General features: G+C 37.6%; 1 protein-coding gene across 3 annotated transcripts in view; it reads left to right on the top strand.

Annotated features, from left to right (window-relative positions):
- Nucleotides 1–12,063: 12,063 nt before the first annotated feature.
- Nucleotides 12,064–21,098, top strand: part of rad18 (RAD18 E3 ubiquitin protein ligase) — a 29,321-nt gene continuing 20,286 nt past the window's right edge. Inside the window, exons 1-4 of one of the 3 annotated variants that reach the window (XR_014920461.1) lie at nucleotides 12,064–12,242; nucleotides 14,119–14,197; nucleotides 14,649–14,710; nucleotides 14,927–14,997. Coding sequence is in view for 2 of the 3 variants with exons in the window: in XM_085456657.1 (XP_085312783.1) it covers nucleotides 12,081–12,242; nucleotides 14,119–14,197; nucleotides 14,649–14,710; nucleotides 14,927–14,997 (374 nt within the window). In the remaining variant the exon portion in view is untranslated. Of the gene's footprint in view, nucleotides 12,243–12,337; nucleotides 12,506–14,118; nucleotides 14,198–14,648; nucleotides 14,711–14,926; nucleotides 14,998–21,098 lie in introns of those variants that run through there. The other 2 variants (XM_085456657.1, XM_085456658.1) reach the window with 2 other exon arrangements.

Raw genomic sequence — 21,098 nt, 5'->3', positions numbered from 1 at the left:
CCTAGAACAGATTGAAATTAGATTTGGCAAGAAAGACACTTCTGTGGAAAGATGAGAACATCAGGCTTTATTATTTTTCATAGCTTTTCAGTCTGTTGGATAAAAATGAGAGTGCAGAGGAGATGCCTCAAATACATAATATTTTACACTGTATGCCAATTGTTAAATTTATTTTAGTGATTCCTCTTTATTAAAAAAAAACAAGTTCTGACCTCAATTAGAAATGGAAACATTTTATTTCCAACAACAACTCAGTCAGCAGACTTGCATGGCTATAGTAGATTTCAACACCTCCAAATTCAGTGACATTTCTAGCTATGCCTGTATCTTTGAAATGCAGGAGTGGAGCAGGGTAGTGCATATACAGCATGCATAATAAACGTAGCTTCAAGACAAAGATCTACAGACATGTTGGCCCTGCAAATGTTATTGTTTATGTGCATCCTCCTACAAGTCAAGCAAAACAAAAAAAACATGACATGCCTTGCATGAAACCAGGTCAATAAATATTACTGATTACACCCTGACAGCAAATAGGTGGACATGAAAGCTCTGGGATTTTACAGTTGTTTATTTGTGTATTTATTTATTTTATTGCATTGTTGTAAAGTTGTGATGACTCTCTTTGAATGGTGAGATTTCATATAAAATAAACCAAACCAAATGTTTCACTGCAGATATTTGGGCTCAAATCTTATTTGTTGTTAGTACTTAATATTTATCATCAATTCCTTTATTCAGCTAAAGCAAACCTTCCCGGAAAATAGACCATTAATATAAGGGTATTAAATGTACTCTGAGCCTCTCATTCAATAGTTGAATGTCTATGAAATTGTATATTCTTTGAATGTTGACTGCATGAACTAATGCAACTCAAACTGCAGTTACATTTAGAAAAAGATGTGTTAAATCACTGGTTGTAAACCACATGTCAGACTACAAAAAAATACTATAGAAACTCAGGTATCTGGGCTATCGATATACACTGAAAAAAATGTTTCTCTAAACCAACTTTAAAAAATTGCTCAAATTTTACCTTTAAAAAATCTGCTTAAAAAAGCAGATTTTTTTAAAGGTAAAACCAAAATTTTGTCGCAATCAGCTTGCTAGAAACAAAGATACATTCTCCTTTCAAGGACCAAATTTATTATAGAGTGTTTTTTAAACAAAGGCTGCGTTTTATGTACAAAAAAATCAATAGAAATTAAAAAATAAAGTACTGAAGTTATCAGTGCTATTTACACAACAGTTGCTAAAGAGAAAAAAAAGAACATCAGACAAAATTAAGCAAAACGATTCAGAATCATTTATTAATCCCTGAGGAAATTATGTGGTTACAGTTGCTCCAAAACAATAAGAGCAGTAACAGACTGAACTAAATTAAATAATACAGTATATTATGTATAAGTTAAAAAATAAAAGAAATAGCTCTAATATATACAAATGGCTCAATTATAAATATCCAGAATATTACAGAGATTAAATATGTATGTTTGACATTTTACTCTAAACCGTAAACTATAAAACTTTTTATTTGTTATTTTCACTGTAGAGGGTGTGCAAAAGGATGTCACTATTGCACTGTGCTTTATATGCAGGAGGGGATAGTCACAGGCAGGAATGATTTCATGTGTCATTCGGTGTTGCATTTGGGTAATCTCAGCCCCTGCCTGAACGTGCTCCTGTGAGTGGCCAGCACATCATGGAGTAGGTAGAAGGTATTGTCCAGAAATGTCCTTATCTTGGACAACATCCGCCACTCCTAAACCACCTTAAGGGTTTCCACATCCATCCCCACAACATTACTGTGATTGTGGATCAGTTTATTGAGTCTGTTAGCATCTGCGACAGCATACAACAGCATAGAGGATGGCACTTGCTACAACAGACTCATAGACATTCTTGAGCATTTTCCAACAGATGTTAAAAGACCTCAGCTGCCTTAGGAAATAGAGACGACTCTTGCCCATCCTGTAGAGTGCAGTGGTGTTTTTAGCACAGTCCAGTTAATTATCTATGTGTACAGTTCCCTGCAATGTCCTCCGCAATGTCCAAACCAACTCCTTGGATTAAAACGGGGATCACTGGTTTCCTGGTCCTCCTAAAGTCCACAATCAAATCTTTGGTCTTTGTTACGTTGAGCTGCAGATGATTCTGTGCACACCACGTGACAAAGGAGTCGACCACAGCCCCGTACTCCATCTCATCACCCTCACTGATGCATCCAACCACCGCAGAGTAATCAGATAAACCTGAGGATGGCAGGTCTTTGTGCTGTGGCTGAAGTCTGTGGTGTGGAGGGTGAAGAGGAAAGGGGAGAGGACGGTCGCTTGTGGTGCCCCTGTGTTGCTGATCACCTTGTCAGATGTTGACAACGCACATATTGTGGTCTTCCTGTCAGTTAGTCAGCTATCCAGGACACAAGAGAAGCATCCACCTGCATTGCTGTTAGCTTATCACCCAAAAGGGTCGGCCTGATGGTTTTGAATGCACTGGAAAAGTAAAAAAAAAAACATGACCCTCCAAGTGCTCGCCGTCAGGTCACTGAAATACACTTGAAGTACATATTAACTTAAGGACAAAGTATTTGTTGATTTTTCCACATGGGATTCTTAATTTTGGGTAAAGTGAAATAAACAGTTTCAAATGAGCTAAAGCAATTTTCCATTGCAGCAATATAAAATTTCAACTGAACTAAATGGCATGGATGTTTCACAAGTGTAGACTGACAAGGGTGTCTGCCAGCTCAAAAAGCTGCGTGTGTCTGTGTGTCCATGTGTGTATCCATGTGTGTGTCTGCCCGCACATTTAATGTTGTCTGTCTGCATCTCTGGGTGTCGCTTCCTCCCTTCCCCTCCTTTGTCTGGCTTTCTCACCTGCCTGCACCTCATCATCTCATCTCTAACTTCTCCAGCCACTCTTCACCCAATAATTCTGTCTGCTGTGCTGGTAGTTTGTTGCCTTATACTTTCCTTCATGCTAAACAGTTCCTTCTGTGTGCTTGGATCACTTGTGTGTGCCTGCTAGCAACCCTGCTCATCTATTACCTGGTGCTCTCCTGCCAACCCACTCTCCCCTGGCAAACTCAGTGCCTCGTCTCTCCAAAGCCCTGTCTCCAGCCAGCCCTGGACTCCATCCCAGCCACCTTTCTCTCAAACACTTGTTTCCAATAAAACCCTAAAACTGCTTCCTGGTATCCTGCTTGAAAATCCACTTGTTGCCAAACAATATTATAAGGCGAAAGAGGTACTGTTACTATTATCTAATAACCAATTTTTAAAATGATGTGAGGTAAAAAAAAAAAATAAAAAAAAAAAATAAAAATATGAAATTGAGAAATAACCACAAAAAAGAGCTGTAGTTTATCTTAGAGTTTGTAACATAACTATTTTAATTTAACAGGTACTTTTCAGGTAAAACACAATGACTGGATTTAGTTTTATATGAGATTCTTTTCTCTGCACATAAGAAAATAAAACAGCATGCAGCAGTGATTCATGATGTGTTTGTTGGAGCTTGCTTAATGGGTAGCTGTTTAAAAAACAGAATATATATTTTCAGTCTCTGGAGCGGCACAATCTCATCTAGTGAAATGGATTTCAGTGAAAGTATACGGACAGGCCACCACAAAGCTACATATAATCGTGAATGTGGAAGCCCAGCTAGCATCCTTAACAAATTTCTTATGAGTGGCGCTTGTTTGAATCCACATTAAAATGCTACACTTCGCTGAAGAAACGCTGATCATGATTTCCCCACAGACTCCCCAGTTCAAAGGTTCTGCATAATGTCTAAGGAGCAGCAGCCTGTCGGACATTTCTCAATGTAAAAATCATAAACACAAGGCTCAGTTTCTACTGTAGACTCTGAATTACAAATAATGGCTACAAATTATGCGGAAAAGGCTAAAACTGTGATTAATTTTATAAACGTGTGAATAAGATAATCTTTTAAAAATCTGGCTCCAGAAATGTGTTTGTGTGTGTTTTTTTTTTCATTCTGATATTTCACTGTTTTGCATTGGACAGAATGATGTTTGTGCACGTTTAGATGCTTCTTCTTTTGCAAATTTGAATATAGTCCATATATGAAGACAGACAGTGCATTTAACTTTTAACATGAGAATTTTTAAAATATTTAGGGTCCTTGACCGGGTCTTTTGGGGGTAAAACATAGATTAAAATTGAGACTTTGTGCAAAACAGTGTTGGTCTTAAAGTTCTGTAAAAATCTCTGTAGCTGACTTTTAAGATTTAACTAAATAGTTTTGGCTTGCTGCCTTTATTCAACCTCAATTTAAGAAGAGAGAACCTGCTTTCCCTGCCAGCTGGCGCTCTGTGCAGTAACTTATAATTAAGCAGTGATAGCATGAATCACAACAGTTAAAGTTTAACAGTTAAAGACAAATAGCTTTGTGAATAATCTATATGGTGCTAAATACTGAGACATTTTTTCTTTCTTTTTGTTGTCAGGATAACAGCAAATATTCCAAAAGTATAAAAAGTAAAAGTTGAACAGCTCATTTTGACCTGCTGCCAACTATTTGTGATTCCATCTACAGTATATCATAATAATGTTTTCTCCATGTGAGGAGAACGTTAGAAAAATGCTCTGACCACAGGGCAGATAAAAAACAAAACAAAACATAATATTACAGATTACAGCTTCATAATATCAGAAAACATTGCACCAAAGATAATCCTTAAACACACATAAGCAGTAATTCAGTTCTCTGAAAAGAACATCTCAAAATTACAGACTGAACTAGAAACAGAGTAAAATAGCTGGTAATGGGTTTAATCTGTAACACAGTTCCTGAAAATCTGAATTGGAGACTCTTACAGGCACTCAGTACATCATGTCATCTTACTAATATAGGGATATATTTTCCACTTGGCGGAGCATCCAGTGATTAAACATCCTCAGTTTCCAAGCCCATAAGAATGTCTCTATAGAGTGCTGAAAATTGACTGGATGGCCATATGGCTAAGCTGCACTAATCAGACTTTTAGTCTCTTCTACATGGTTCCATATCTGTTTGTGTTATTTGTCCTTTTCTGCTTCTTTTTTGAGCATTTATCACACAGCAGTTTAGATTGACATATTTTGAAATTGGTCGGTGTACAGGGCCATGACAGTGATTTCTTCATTTGGTATAGATTTGCAAACTTAAAGCATGGTTCAGCCTTTTGAGATGTAATATTCAAAGAGATAAATGAATTTTGGCAAACACACACACACACACACACACACAAACACACAGGGAGAGAGAGAGAACTGAAAACATTGTTTTAGCGTGAAGACTTTTGGCTGGGAAAAAGCAAAATAAAGCTGCATAATATTATCTATAACCAAATTAATTCAGTGAATCAGACCTAACATAACAAACTGAAATGTAGAAGCTTGTGTTGCCTTGACATTTACAATGTCAGTGACACAGATGACATTTTTGGCTGCCTTGCAGTCTAATAGGTGAAACATCGGTCACACAGGAAATAATGGATGGTGAAAAATTGTTCGTTATTTATATATATTATTTATATATGAAGAAAAAATAAGATAGCAACCTATTACAGAGGCATGACCTTTTCCTTGACACTTACTGTGATTAATGCTCAACATCTGTGTATATAAAGGTGGTCATTAAATCATTGAATATCTGCGATACAGCGGCTGTAAGAGTCCAGTAAGCTGTAAGAGTGCTGAATAATTAGTGAGTTTTTTCAATCATCACAAAGATTTCAGGTTAAACTGTGTTCATTGCTATTTGTTTGATATCCTTGCATTTAAGGCTGAAATCCCAAAATAATCCACTTCAAATCCAAAAAAGTTGCCCCATGATCAGAATTTTGATGTAGACTCTGTAGTATTCTTTCCACTTCCACTGACTTTATCTATATAAGCTGGAGCCATCTGATAAATAACAGCAGGGAACCATTACAAGAGAATTTAATCAAACTGCAATGATTACAAAACAGACACCGGTTTATAATGGCAGCTATTTTACACAAGGATAGTTGAAACTGTCCTTTCAGACTTGAGCTTCAGATTTAAGAGCAACATGTATGCATGTTCTGGGAACAATTAAGCCCAAAGTGCAGCATTACAAAGGTCTTAGTGCCTTGTTAAGGATACATGATCAATGACATTGGGGCTTGGAATGGCCACAAGCTACAAACTGCCAGCTGACATTTCAAATCCAGCCCTGTGTTGTATTGATCAAATTGGAAATATCTCTTTATCGAGGCAGTGGCTTTACTTCCAAGGTCAGCATCTTATCTCATGACTTATTAGTGAAAAGCATTTACTTTGTGTTTGTCTGTTCTGCAGATACCAGTTTGTATTATTTTGAAGCTAAAGCTGCCTGACAGGGCTAATTTCATTTTGTCTGCTGGTACAGTACACCCATAAGAGGCAAAGTAAAACACAGTCAGAGTGAAATGTCAGAGTTGGAAGATGTTTTCTGCTTAACTTTTTGTTAACCATGGTGGAGTTAATGGCACTGTCACCTCACAGCGAGAAGGTCCTATATTTGAATTTTGGACCTTTCTGTGTGGAGTTTATATATTCTCACTGTGTCTGCATGGGTACTCCTCAGGGATTCCTCCCACAGTGCAAAGACTTGCATGGGTTCAGGTTAAATGGTGATTTTGATTTGACTTTATGTGTGAACTATTGTCTGTTTCTGTGTGGTGGCCCTGCGAGAGAGAGGCGACCTGTCCAGGGTATACCTTGTCTCTTGCTCTGTGGATTCTTTAAACATCATGACTTAAAGAAAAACGTTAACCAAACCTTCACGATTCAGTCTAAGTGCATTCAGTCAAGTGTATAAAACACAGCAAAGATGCAAAGATTTACAGCAGCTGTTAAATGATACAAGAGCTGGATTGTTTGAGATTCTGAGAAAAGACAATGGAGTAAAAGTAAAATGTCTTTTATCAGGTGCTCACAGGTTCTTGCACTAACATTAAGTACAAATAGTTTAACTAATTGGTTTTTGTTTCTTGCTTTATTTTTTGGTTGCTTTTCTTTCTTTTTAAAACACTACATAAAATTTTTAAATATTTAAAAAAAGAGTTTGACTTAAAAATAATGAATTTACTGCAATTCATTTATTAATGACTTTTATTTATTTTTATTTTTTTCCCATAAAAAACTACATCAACTGCAAGCTTTAGAAACAGTCAAGTGATCTTTTTTTAATTAATTTTGTAAGGCTTCACTAGTGAGGTCATTTCCTCTTAAATATGGAGGTCTGCCCACTTGTCTGCAGTTGTTTGATTTTGAAAAGTGAGAGGGTGGGATTCATTGAAAACCTACAAACACCGGTGTTGTGACAGGTCCATTAGGTGGTTCTGTATTTATCACTCGTTACCAGCATCGTTTGTATTGCAATAAGCATTCAAATTTTCTTTAGCTTTCTATTTTTTCCTAAGCTCTTTTAGTGAAATGTCAGCAAAGCAATTCTCATTCAGCTGGCTAACAGCTAATAAGTTAGCTGAGTTCATCACAGTAGCTGAGACAGCCTGCTAAGTTCCCCCCCTTTTTTGATAAATGTTCTCTATTGTATACAAGTATTATGTAAAATTCTTTCAAATTTAAGGGGATGGAGTTAATAAGATAAGATAACCTTTGTTAGGAAATTTGTTTTGTTACAGCAGAAAGTGGACAGTGCAAAGTTACAGTAGCAAAATAGGATAAGATAATAAGAATACGAATAAGATACTGTACACAATAGAATAAAATACTATATACAACAGAATAAAATACAACATTGTCAGAAAAAGAGAATTGCACTTAGTGTTATTGCACATGTGTGGATGTGTGTCTTAATGAAGATTTACCCTCTGATGAAAACCTTTTTCATCAGGAATGTGTTGCTGCACGTCTGCCTTTTAAAAGTTCTTGTTTCAGTCTTTTGCAACAACAGCTAATGTTACAAGAAACCAAATGTGCTACCCACTTCACTCACTTTAATAAACAACACAGGTTCCTGTTCTCACCACAGCAGAGCCTGGTGTTGGGCAAGCATTTCGAGCATGCCCAACACGTTCTACGCCAAGCTTCACAGCCGTCTTATTCAGCCAATACCTATTTTCAAATAGAAGATTTCCAATACAGTTAATACAGCAAAGGTTTCGGCTGAAATTTAAAACTTTCACAATGGAAAGAGATTTAACCCAAACCTCAAACTGAGATTTTGAATTCTAGCATTTGCCCACTTTGTTTTCAGTTTTTGTTTTCCTCTTTTTCTTCTCCTGCCTTTTCTACTGTTTACAGCTCAAGCTTCAACATCCCTTGTCCACTATATCTGCTATCCCACCTCTGCACATATCCAAACCATCTCAGCTTTCCCTCTCTATTTGTCACTTGGGTTTGGTGGCCTCAGAACTGATTACTATGAAGAACATAGATCATCTGTTTTTACCGATCCACATGTAATTTGTTCTCAAAACGACCACAAAAATATAGAGTTGTAGCTAAAATATTACATAACTTTCAAACATAACTCCTACACACCAAAAGTTTCTGGGTGACGCTTAAAGACATAAAAATATTATGACGATTTGCAGAATCATCTGGGTCACTGCTAGTGATCATGAATTGGAGAGATGATTTGTCACAAAATCATCTTGTGAAATAGTTGATTAATTTTCGATCACAAGCTTACATTCATTCAGGACGAGCCTGTTGAGCCACCTCTTTTTTGGTATAGTAATCCATGACAACGACCTAGTCTGTTACAACTTTATGGAGGTCTCCCAAGAACTGCTGATGAACTTCTTCATAATGATTGGAGTGATCTTTACACTATATCTACCACTACAATTATTACCAAGGGACTGAATAACACTGTATTCAATCAGAGTACAGTAGTCTGGAAGCTGGTAAACTGTTCCCCAACTTAGAGACTTAAGTGTGCAGATCACTGTATCCAAGCATAGTGTCTTGTTTTGTTTTTTGGTGGAGTTATTTTCATTGTTTTGTTGCAATCACTGGACTACAATAGAATTCTAATAGTCACTGTTTTGAATATGAAGGTTAACCAAGCAGGTATTAACAAATCACAGAACCAGGACAGTGGTATATGTACATTTTAGAGTTTCAACAGTTTACAGTGTAATGAATCAAATCTGTTACTCAGATATTCAAAAGTACACACCATGTCTTTAGCACTTAAAAGTCTTTTTAAAATGATTTATTTTAATATTTCTTAAATATAGTTTACTATAGAAATAGTTTTGTGTGATTTGTTTTTGAGTTTTCAATGTTGATGTTTGACTATTGTTTAATTAAAAAAAGATAATGAAAGTGAACAATAAATACGCAGTTTTCATAACTCAAAAAATGACTTGTACTCATTTCTTTTAAGTTATGCCACATTATTCACATTAGATGTCACAATCAGCGGGGTCGACTGTGTGTAGAGTGAAAGGTGGACCCAAATGCAGACGAAACAAAACATGACTTGAATAACCAAACACGAGCCGTTGATTAAGGCTGGCAAATTAACTGCAGGCAAAAGGCAAGGCTAACAATAAACTAAACTGGGTGAGCTAAATTAAATAAAAACCTACAACAGGAACATGGACCTGATATAAGAAAACTTGACATGACCACTTGGCCTAGAAACAACGCAGACGATCTGACAATAACACACTGAAAACAGAGGACTTAAATACACAGGAGGTGATTAGGGGAAGTGGGAACACATGGGGGAACAGCTGACTGACATGAGGCTAATGACAGGACAGGGGAAGTCAAACTAAATACAATGAGCAAAGAACACATCACTCCTTCAAAATAAAACAGGAAACATGAGACGCAGACATGACAATACAAGCTTGATAACATAAGACACGCAGCATGAAACACAAAGGGTGAGGGAAACTTAAATACAGGGGAAGAAAACACAAGGAGTCTAATAACCAAATGAACTAATCTAATGAACTTAAACATAAACAACATCCAAATAAACTAAAACTTAAAACGCGGGTCAACAGACCCAGGAACATGACATTAGAGACATAAATCAAGACTTTAAGTTGTATTTAATAAATATTTGTGAATATAATTATTAAACATTTTACTTTTAGTCAAACGTAATTCAAATGTTGGAGTTCTTATAAGCTTCAACTTTTAAGTTCATAAACTTAATAACCTTAGGGCAATCGATTGCCTTCATTTATTGAAGTTCTGCTAACTTCTTTGGGTTTACACTGTACATTACATGGGTTATTGTGGATCTCTGGTAAGCACTTACTAGTCTAAAGTTCAATAAGGGAGATGGTTTTCATTGTCTGCATTTAAGGCCTCTGAAAAATCTGCTGAGCATTCTCCACTGTAAGAACAAGATTGATTAACTTATTTCTTTCCCATCAATGTCCTGAAAACAACTGCCAAAGGCATGAATAACTATTATAATAAAGCATGAGTCAAGCTAAGAACTGGTTGTACCATTTTTTTCATGCTACACTTGTCATCCAGAATCACTTGTGTTAGTGTCATCTAAAAACACGAGGCTGTCATGGTGTGGACACCACAAAAGAAGAGCCTGTCCTTTTACATCCACCACAAGAAGGTCATTTATTTTGTAATAGTCATTTTCCACTCTCAGATTCCCTGGTTGGAGTTAGCAGTGGCTGTCTTCCCTATTAGCTCCCTCCACTGGAGCCAGAAAAACACAATCTTTATGACTTTTGGATCTTTCAGTGTCCACGGATTTTTTTTTTTTGTATAAAATTTCTCATGTATTTCATGTTTAATCCATAATATAAATTAAACTGATTTATTCCAGTGGTAACTTTGTTCATGTCACAAATTACACATCAAATGTGCTGTATATTACTAAGAGGTATTTTATGTTATTGCATAATAGCAACAGATGTGCAGCACAGCCTCATTGATATATACATATAGTCATTATAGTCAAAGTGGCTATCACAGGACTGTTAAGTACAACAGCAACACACATACCATTTCCTGATACGGAGAGTCTAACAATCTACTGAATGTGAAAGTGAGTGAGCATTACACAATGTGTGTGTAGGTTCTCTGTGATCCAGGTCATGGTAGTTTAAGGAGCTTAGAATGAAAGTGACTGGACTTCTTTAAGGTTTGAGGAGGTGATTCACCTCTCATTCAATGTGAGGTGAAACATCCAGTATTTTACATAATATACCGGTGAGCATCATTTTTGTTTTATAAGGGGGGCCTGCTGCACGTGTCTCTCAGTGCCATCAGCTAAGACCCCCCTATGCACGGCCTGCTCCCAGAACACACCATCCTCCCCCACCACTTCTGTCGGTTGAAGAGAGATGGCCAAGGAGAGAAAGAAGACAGCAATTGATTGCCCAGAATAAAGCTGTTCCTGCTGGTGAAGACCAGATCCTGGCTCTGGGGTTGGGAGGTGGAAACGAGACGAGGGCTCGGGGGTTGGTGTCTGCAGGGGCTGGAATTGCTAAGAGGTTGCTAGAATGGGGATATGCTGGATTTGCATCTGGCCCTGTCTCTGCTGCTTCGATGAGTACAACTGAAAGGGCTGGATTTTTGCATCTTAGTCCTGCAAAGTCCTGATAAACCGAATAACTAAAGCTGGTTAAAATTGTTAGTACATGTGTATTGTATATTATTAGTATGCTAAATTATACTGTAGCTTGATATTAACGTATTAAACTCAGTAGAAACGGGAAGTTATATATAAAATCATATAACAAAGTACATCAGGAAAAGAGACAGACAAAAGCTGCTGTCCATCATATATTGTAATTATTCTGGAAAAAGTTGTTACCACTGTCAAACTTTAACTGAAAAAAAGCCTTGTTTTGTTATTTTGTTGCTATTTTCTATGATTCGTCAAGCAGTAAAACATTGTGTATAAAATGCAGGTATATCAAATCTGATATTCTTGAATCTGCACCCGTAGAAAGATACGAGGCAGCACAAGTACTGCTATGCCTTTAAGTCCAAACAATAAAGACAGCCTCTTAAATAAAACTGAAACAATGTAACCCGGACTCTGACCGAGTGACGAGCACAGCTACAGTCTTTACATATTTGTGGCTCAGCGGAAGTTGTCAAATGACGTCAGACGTATCCCGTTCTGTGAGCGGGACTCTCACAGCTGAGCGCCGAATAAAAAAAAGGGCTGAGGCTAACTTTGTCAAGAATCTGCGCGTTATTTCGGAGAAAATGGCCTTCGAGACGGAAGCGGATCTACCACCTAGTCTCGCATGTCTGAAAGTAGGTTGTAGCTATGTTTGATTTCAAATGTTTTGTTGACATGCTGGCTGTTAGCCCCCAGCTAACTGAAAACCCCCTTACATCACATTCGTTCAATCTTTATAACTCACTTGAGTATCTGACGTGCTTACAGTTAGTGATGAAACGTTTGCTAACCTTGTAAATACAGTGCAACAATGACATAAGTCGATCTAATTTGACTACCGCTGAGACTTTCTAATTTTGACCTCTACTTGTTCACTGTCCTAATAGTGCTTTGGAAAGTGAGTAGTTGGTGCAAACATACTGTTTTGTTGTGGGTTGTAGTTTAGGACGTCGTCTAATAATCAGAAGGTTGGTAGTTTGATCCCTGTCTCTTATAGTCTGCATGGGCAAGATACTAACCCCAAGTTGATCGCCGATGTAACCATTGGTGTGTGAATGTTGGATAGAAGGCATTTACAGTAGAACAGTGCTGTATAAAATTATAATTATAATTTTTCATAGATTCAGCTTAAGAAATGGGAGCAAATTTTGACCTTATTCAGCCAGCTGCTAACATTGTGGCTAAATATGCAATTTAAATTTGGTTCTGTGGTAATTTATCTGTCAATTTGCAGAAACAACACTGTTTTATCCCTTGAATTATGTGGGGTTTTTATGCTTGGTTTATTTATAGGTCAGTATTAAGTGGCTTAAAAATCAAGAAGAAAAGTAAAACATTCCTCTGAAAATGGTCAGGTACAAGGAGGGTGCTGAAAATGAGAGAAAAAGCTGTCAGTGACCAGAGAAAAATTTGAAAGCCCTTTTTTTTTTTTTTTTTTAATTACACGAAAGCTTGGCTCCATGGAAGCAAAAAATAAAGACATGAGGGATGACTCAGAATGTGTGCACAGTATTGTCTGCGGTCAGAAAAGAAAGGACAACTTGTATTCTTGAATGCTATGCAAACATCACATTAAAAAAAATTTGTGGAACCTTGAACATTCTTACAAGAGAACATTCAGCTTGAGACAGGAGGGTTAGATAGTTTCCTGTTATTTAGTTGGATAGACTGGTTTTAGGAAATGATATCCTTTTTATGGAAATGTATGGGCAATCCTTTGATAAACGAGGACATTCACCAACTCTAGCGTACTACATTTACTGGTGGTGGTCAGAGGGCCCGGTGGCGCCAGTGTCCGGCAGCCTCGCCTCTGTCAGTGCGCCCCAGGGCAACTGTGGCTACAATGTAGCTTGCCATCGCCAGTGTGTGAATGTGTGTGTGAATGGGTGAATGACTGAATGTAGTGTGAAGCGCTTTGGGGTCCTTAGGGACTAGAAAAGCGCTATACAAATGCAGGCCATTTACCATTTATTTATCATTCAGTGAGTAACATCTTCATCTGTCAACTTTTGTATTTTCATCCTATGTCTTGACGCATTCTCAATCATCCAGGTAAGTAAATCTCCAGAAGTCGATTCTGTTCACTAAAAGAACAATGGGCTGGGAGGTCAGTTCCTTAGTCTTAATTATGCAAATTCTCATGACCATTGATCAACAGCACAGTGGGTTTCACTGATCAAAGCCCATTGTTCCTTCAGTGGGCTGGTTTCAGTCATTATGCAAATGTACTGTTTATAAGATTGTGGAAACCTGCAATCAGCTCAGACTGAAGAAGTCACTTGGATGAGTGACGAAACATTTCTTCCACAAAATGCTACGTCCAGATGAACACAATCAACTTTTGGATATTTTCATCCTAAAATAATGTATGATTAAAAGTGCAAAGGTTCATGCACAGATGCTTTGAGCCAGCCATACTTTTAGTAGGTAAAATATATTGTTGTTGTTGTTATTATTGCAGGTACTTGTTGATTTTCAGCTCTTTTTTTTTTTCCTCTCTCCCATCTACAGAATGTCGATGCGCTGCTTCGGTGTCCTATTTGCTTCGACTTTCTCAATATTTCAATGATGACAAAATGCTCACACAATTGTAAGTAATAGCAGTGCAAAAAAAAATTGTTGATGATGATGCAGATGCAGTCATAAAAGAAGTTTATGCAAATAAAAGGAAGAACACTGAGTGGTTGTTTGAAACGAGCAATCAGCTGTCCTTTGTCTGGTTTATGAACTATATCCCACACATTGCAGAGGCAGATCACGAAATATATTTACATAAATTATTTTTGATCGTCTACCATAACGCAACATTAACAGGCACACATTAAATTTCTATTGTTTTGTTTTTAACGATTTAAAATGGTTTACTGTAGAGCTGCAGACATAATATTATTTTTCTCATCTTCTCCTAAAACTTCACCCTCTCTCTGTCACTCTTCAAATTTCACAATTTGCTAAATTAAAAACTGTCACACACGTCAAATAGCGATGTGATAAAATGTCAACAGGCTGACACAGCTTTGTGTTTGCATTTTATTTTGCAGTTTGTTCTTTGTGCATCCGGAAATTTCTTTCTTACAAGCTCCAGTGTCCAGTTTGCAATACAGTAAGTATGACCATGACTTGTAATGGAATTACATAATAATTAAGGACATCACCTAAAGAGACTTAATCGATATCAGTAAATATTGGTTAAATTATTTAAGTAATTCACTGAAGAACATCACTTAAACATTGTCTTGCTCAACTTTAATTGTAAATATCACTGGATTTTGGACCCTACAGGCAGAATTTCTTCATATCTTGCTTCTTTTTCTTTTAGCAAATGACAGAAGCAGACCTGAGGAACAACCGTCTGTTGGATGACTTGGTCACAAACTTTCAATCTGCAAGGTAATGTACAGCTCATGACAAGTAGCAAGTGAACTGTCTTGTATCTGAAATGAAGAAGAGCTTTTTATGCATTTAGATCTTAGTGCACACTGAATCACCACTAGTGGGGTCCACAACAATATTACAATATTAAGTTAAAGGACAGAAAAAAAAATACTTGCAGCTGTATTGCATGATTTGGTACACATATAGAATAAGTGTGTATGCAAACTATATACTTACCGGCCACTTCAGTAGTTATACATTATCGGGTTTAACCCCAGTTTACCTTCAGAACTGCCTTAAGTCTTCATGGCACTGATTCAGCGAGGTGCTACGAACATTTTTGTCCGTACTGATATGAATCACACACTTGCTGCTGATTTGTCAGCTGCACATCCAAAAGGTGCTCTCTTGGATTGAGATGTGGTGACTGTGGAGGTCATTTGAGTACAGTGAATTCATTGTCATATTCAAGAAACCAGTTTGAGATGATCTGAGCTTTGTGAGTTGGTGCATTATCATGCTGGAAGCAGCCACCAGAAGATAAGTACGCCGTGGTCTTAGATAAATCATCTTTTTGACTCCTCCAAGCTATATAGAATGTCACAGCCAGACTCCTTACACATTCTTGTAAGGAGGCTCACATTACTTTTTAGGTTGGCTCCCAGTAAATTGCAGGACTCGATTTAAAAGTTTTGTACTCACAGACTGAGCACTTAACAGCCAGACTCCAGACTATTTATCCCAGCTTGTTACTAAACACACTGCTGCTTGTGGTCTTCGATCACAGGATCTCAGAATTTGTTAGCGGTTCCTCGTACAGGATGAAAGACTAGGGGGGACAGAGCCTTCAGTCTGTGGCACCAAGGCTTTGGATCAGCCTCCCACTCCAACTTCTGACTGTGGACTATTTTAAGAAGCAGCTAAATACCTTTTTGTTTAACTTGACTTTCTGTTGAGATGTTTTCAAACTACATGTTTTACTTTGTTCTGCATCTATTGCCATTAACTGCACTTTTATTTTATTGTGCAGTGCTTTATGACTGCCTATCTATGAAAGGTGCTTTATAAATAAACTAGCATACTGTGGTCGTCAAGGGGCACAATAAACGACAATACTCGGGTATCCTGTGGAGATTAAATGATGGTCAGGGGGCCAGAAGTGTTCCAAGAAAATATTTCCCCACATCATTACACCACCACCACCAGCAGCAGCAGCCTGAACTGTTGACACAAGACAAAGTGGATCGATGCTTTCATGTTGTTTATACCAAATTCTGACCCTACCATCTGAATGTTGCAGCAAAAAGCGAGACTCGTGAGACTAGGTGATGTTTTTCCAGTCTTCTGTGGTTCAATTTTAGTGAGCTTGTGTGAATCCTCAGGTTCCTGTTCTTGGCTGACCTATTCTCCTCTGACCTCTAGCATCAACAACCAACAGCATTCTAATTTCCTTTATTGTCATTCAGTTAATACATCACAGATGTACACAGTTCAAAAAGAAAACAGTCTCTCGCTGGATATTTTCTCTTTCTCAAACATTCTCTGGAAACCCTAGAGATGTTTTTGTGGGAAACTCCCAGAAGATCAGCAGTTTCTGGAATTTTTCAGACCTGACGCAAACAACCGTGCCATGTTCAGTGTCACTTAGCGGTTGCTCTTGATGTATATCTGGTCAGACATTGAGTTGCTGCCTGGTGATTGGCTGATCACATATCTGTTAGCGAATAGTTGTGCCTAATAAAGTGGACTGTGAGTAAGCTTCTCATCTAAGCATCATTAATGAAATATTTCTTTCTGGCATTTTGCACATCAGACTTGTTGGGACACAATGATTTAATATAATCCATTTTGCTGCAGCTAGCCAAAGTGGTTTTTAAAAAATTCTTCATCCTGCAGAGGCAGGCTAAATGAGTAATCAAAATGGCAAATCAGATTTCCTCTGCCATCCACGTAAACCTCTTTACCATGAGCACAGGTGCTCTGAGCATCTCTTCAATTTGTATTTCATGATTGTAAGACCCGAAGGGGTAAAAAAAAAGATCACTGCAGGGATTTCAGGGGATCCCATTGTTATTGGCAAGATTACATTATGCCCACTAAGAAAACTATTTCACTTTTTCTTCTGTACAGTATTGAAAAAACAGCCTGATTGCCTCCTAGTAATCTGCTTCTTATTCACAGATTTTCTGTAAATCAAATGGGGATTTTGTTTTCATCAGCTGAGGTCACTCAGAGTTCTCACTGCATTGCACTTACCTGTGTGCTGTGTAGCTCTGGGGCTGATACGTTTTCATTACAACAGGACGCAGAGATGAGGTGCAGAGTCCAGAGCTGGGCTATTGGAAATTTCAAGGTACAATTTAGGTTGCATGTTATCCTCAATCTTCTGCTCTAGTGACACAGTTCACACAAGTGAAAACCTTTCCCTTAAAATAGATTGTAAAAACAGATTGTTCTGTAGTTAATAACACTGGCCACATGCTTGCAGTCACAGGCTGTTGGTCTGTGTTTCTGTTGTGGAACAGTTGTTTATAGGGAGGTGTAATTATTGTAAATTATTTACAATGTCATGGTACAACAGGTCACTCCAAACTCTAATTATTTATTCCTTCAGGTTGGCACAGGGGTTATAAATCACACAAGCTCCCCTGGTGATGCTAAACTTATGTAAAAAGGGTTTAACTGTATTATTATTATTATTGTTATTGTACATAGCTCTGGAGAAGCTTACATTTTCACTCCTCAGTAATAAAAGGCTAATGGTTATTGTCGTCAGTGTCGACATAACTCGAGAATGTGGTGACGTAGGATTTTGAAGTTTATACGACAGGCTTAATTGCCTTGAGGCTTAATTAGTACCAAGTGTGTCAAGAAAATATCTGCCATGGCATCACAAAACCAGTAACATGAACCGTTGACACAGTGCAGGATTGATCCGTGCTTTCATGTTGTTCAATCTAAATTCTGACCCTGCCATCCACATCTCACAGCAGAAATTAAGACTCATCAGACCAGGCTAGTAACAGGCAACAATTTTCCAGTTTTCTATTAGTAATGAGAGGTTATTTGAGTTACTGTTGCCTTTCTATCAACCCCTTATCTGACCTCTGACATCAACAAGGCACTTTTGCCCAGAGAGCTGCTGCTCACTGGATATTTTCTCCTTTTTCTTTTTTGGTACGTTCTCCATAAACCAGAGATGACTGTGTGGGAAAATCCCAGTAAATCAGCAGTTTCTAAAATACTGAGGCCATCCCATTGGGCACCAACCATCTTGTCACGCCTAACATCACTGCAGTAACATTTCTTCCCCATTCTTATGCTCAGTTTGAACTTCAGCAGGTCATCTTGCCCATGAATACATGCCTAATTGCATTGATTTGCTCCCGGGTCATTGGCTGGTTAGATATTTGCAAAATGTAATTTAGTCATTTAGCATATGATTATGTTTCAACCATTTAAGCCTGTGGATGGGATATTGTTATCCTGTAATGACAAGGATAAAAGCAAAGCCCCTCAGACTGACTTTGTATTGATTTGCAGTGAAACTTCCCTCTAGGGGACAAATGGACAGAGAGTAAATTGTCCCAAAAAGCATAGAACAATGCCCCCTCACCCCTTCTCTGTACTTGAAAAAGATTCAAGTTTGTCATCTGCCAAACTCGTCACATTCATACCAGCAAAAACTACATCTGTGAAATGCTTTTCTCTTTTGCTTTCGTTTCCATTTCTTCTGTTAAAATGCACACGTCAGAACCTCCCCGCCAGCAACTCTGTATTCACAAACCTTAAAAAAAAGATCTGGTCCAGGTTTACCGATTAATACTAATCCTCCTAAACCACTTTTTTTTATGGATGGTGGCTGAGGTTGACTCCTTCTGGAACATTTCATATCTATAGTCCATATGTGTCACTGAGGTAGTAACGCATTACAATCTCCATCCCGGGAATAGTGTAAGAGTGGGGCTCCAGACAGCAACATTTCTAGTTTGCGTGAAAGTAGGGAACATTTTGAGAAAACGCTTCTGGCCGGAGTTCATAAACTCTTGTTCACTGAGAGTGACGCCATCCTGTCATTCTTTTCTAAAGAAATAATAATCCAAATGTAGAACAGAAAACATCTCTCAAAGGATATATATGTTCCTTTGTATTATAGATAGTCATCTATTAACAGATCATTTTGATGATCCATATTTTGGGGAATCTTGTAGCAACTCCTAAAGATTAGTTGAAAATAAGCCTGCGAGCCTAAATAGAGCTCTCCCCCCCGCTCCCTCTGCCTAAAGTCATTAGAATTGTTTCTCCAATATCTGGGCTGATGCCAATGCTGAATGCTGTTATCAGTCAGTCTACCACAATGTTTGTCCCTTCCATCAATCACATCTCTGTTATCAACAGTCTGAAAGGTCTCCCTTCAAACTGTAGCCCTTCTGATTGTCATCACAGTTACGAATGAGTGGATTAGGCAGCAGCCTTTTCCTTCTCTTTTTAATTTCCTGTTGTCTAACACTGAGCATCTGAGAAATTGGATTTGTTGGTTTTGACTCTGTCAAAATGTTGTTTTGTGTAAAGATAGACTTGTTTCAACTGGATTATTTGCTTTGAAATGACAGCATTGCAAAGCATTTAGGGAATAATTATTTAAACATCTGCTTATGCGGTTGGTAGATTCTCTGGTCCAGCATGTGTTTGGGGGTAACTTCCTTCATTCGGATTTATCACTGTGAAATCAGTGCTTTGGGTTGCTGTTATCTGATGGCTCTAATTTACTTCTATTAGAGGCCTTTTCCCCCTCTAGCACACCATTAGCTGTAATCTCAGTGCTGCATATTTACACTGGTACAGTAACCAGTTACCTTGCAGCCTCTTGTCTCATTTGTGTATTTGCACATTAGGATAAGAGATAAATTGCTAACAAAATATGTTTGATCACAATCATAACATGCCCTTTTCTATTATAAATGCAACATGGTTTGGATTTAGTGTTGAGAGACCATTTGTGAGGCTGAACCATCGCATTATGAAATTGTGTTTCATACACAACCCACATCATTTAGATGCGGGTTGTGTATTTTGTTGTATCACAGCTTCTTACAAAATAAAAATACTCTAAAATACTGACACTAATAACAGTTTTTGCAGTTTTGAAACTTTCTGGGTATAAGATATGAGCTGTTCTGATGTTCAGGGTCTCATTTGCTTTAGGTTTCATTTCACAATGTGTCGATGGTGTTTTAGCACCCAGACTTTTCTGCTATAGAGCCCTCCTATTGTAAAAATGCATTTTTTTTCTTACACCATTCATTAGTTTTTCTTTACGTTCCCTGAGGTCTACTGATGTCCACACACAAAATCCTATTAATGAAATGATTCTGACTGCTGCAGGGCTGCTTTTTTAAAGTCTTGGCACAATTACCGTGTGTATTGTCCCCGAGTAACAGCGACGGCGACTTTATAAAATCTGGTCCAAAGGCTTTGTGTGGAATTCCTCTGATCTCCTGCTCTGTATCTATGGTTTAAGGTCTCTAACACCCAGCTTTAAAAAGTGCTGTAGAAGCTATACCCGCCCTTTAAAACCCAGTTCTAATTATAAAACTTTAGCTCTCACATTGTAAAGAAAATCAATGGTGCAGCTATTTAAATTCAGTAAGTGTTGGGAATTTAAGTAGGTTGTATTGATCTTACAGATCAGTGGGATTGTAAATAAAATGCCCAAACTTTAGCTTCATTCCCTCATAATAACTAAATTCATCCTTTTCCACCTAATCAGAGATCAAAGCTGAAGCACAGCTTTTGAAGAGAAGCTAGAGAATATGGTTCATATAATAGGACCAGTTCATTCATTTCATTTACCTCATAGTAATTTTTTTAAAAATTATTTATTTACTATAAATTCCTATCTACTCATTGATTAAAAAAAACCAAACAAAGACGAATTCGTATACAACAGCATGGTACTGGGGCTAATCAACTGAATGATGTTAGTGCACTGGAATAATTATTTTGGATGGTTGTAAATACAACACATATAAATCTTTTACATTTATTTAATATATTGGTCAGTAAATGAAATCTATAACTCTGTTTAAATTGCTCCATGTCTGTCCTAACATTTT

Source organism: Copadichromis virginalis, linkage group LG5 (genome assembly GCF_057382275.1).
Source record: "Copadichromis virginalis isolate Kocher_CV1m ecotype Utaka linkage group LG5, C_Virginalis_male_GT1.1, whole genome shotgun sequence".
In the NCBI taxonomy this organism is placed as follows: domain Eukaryota; kingdom Metazoa; phylum Chordata; class Actinopteri; order Cichliformes; family Cichlidae; genus Copadichromis; species Copadichromis virginalis.
The sequence above is the reverse complement of the archived record's forward strand: the minus strand, read 5'-3'. Positions and strand labels throughout refer to the sequence as shown.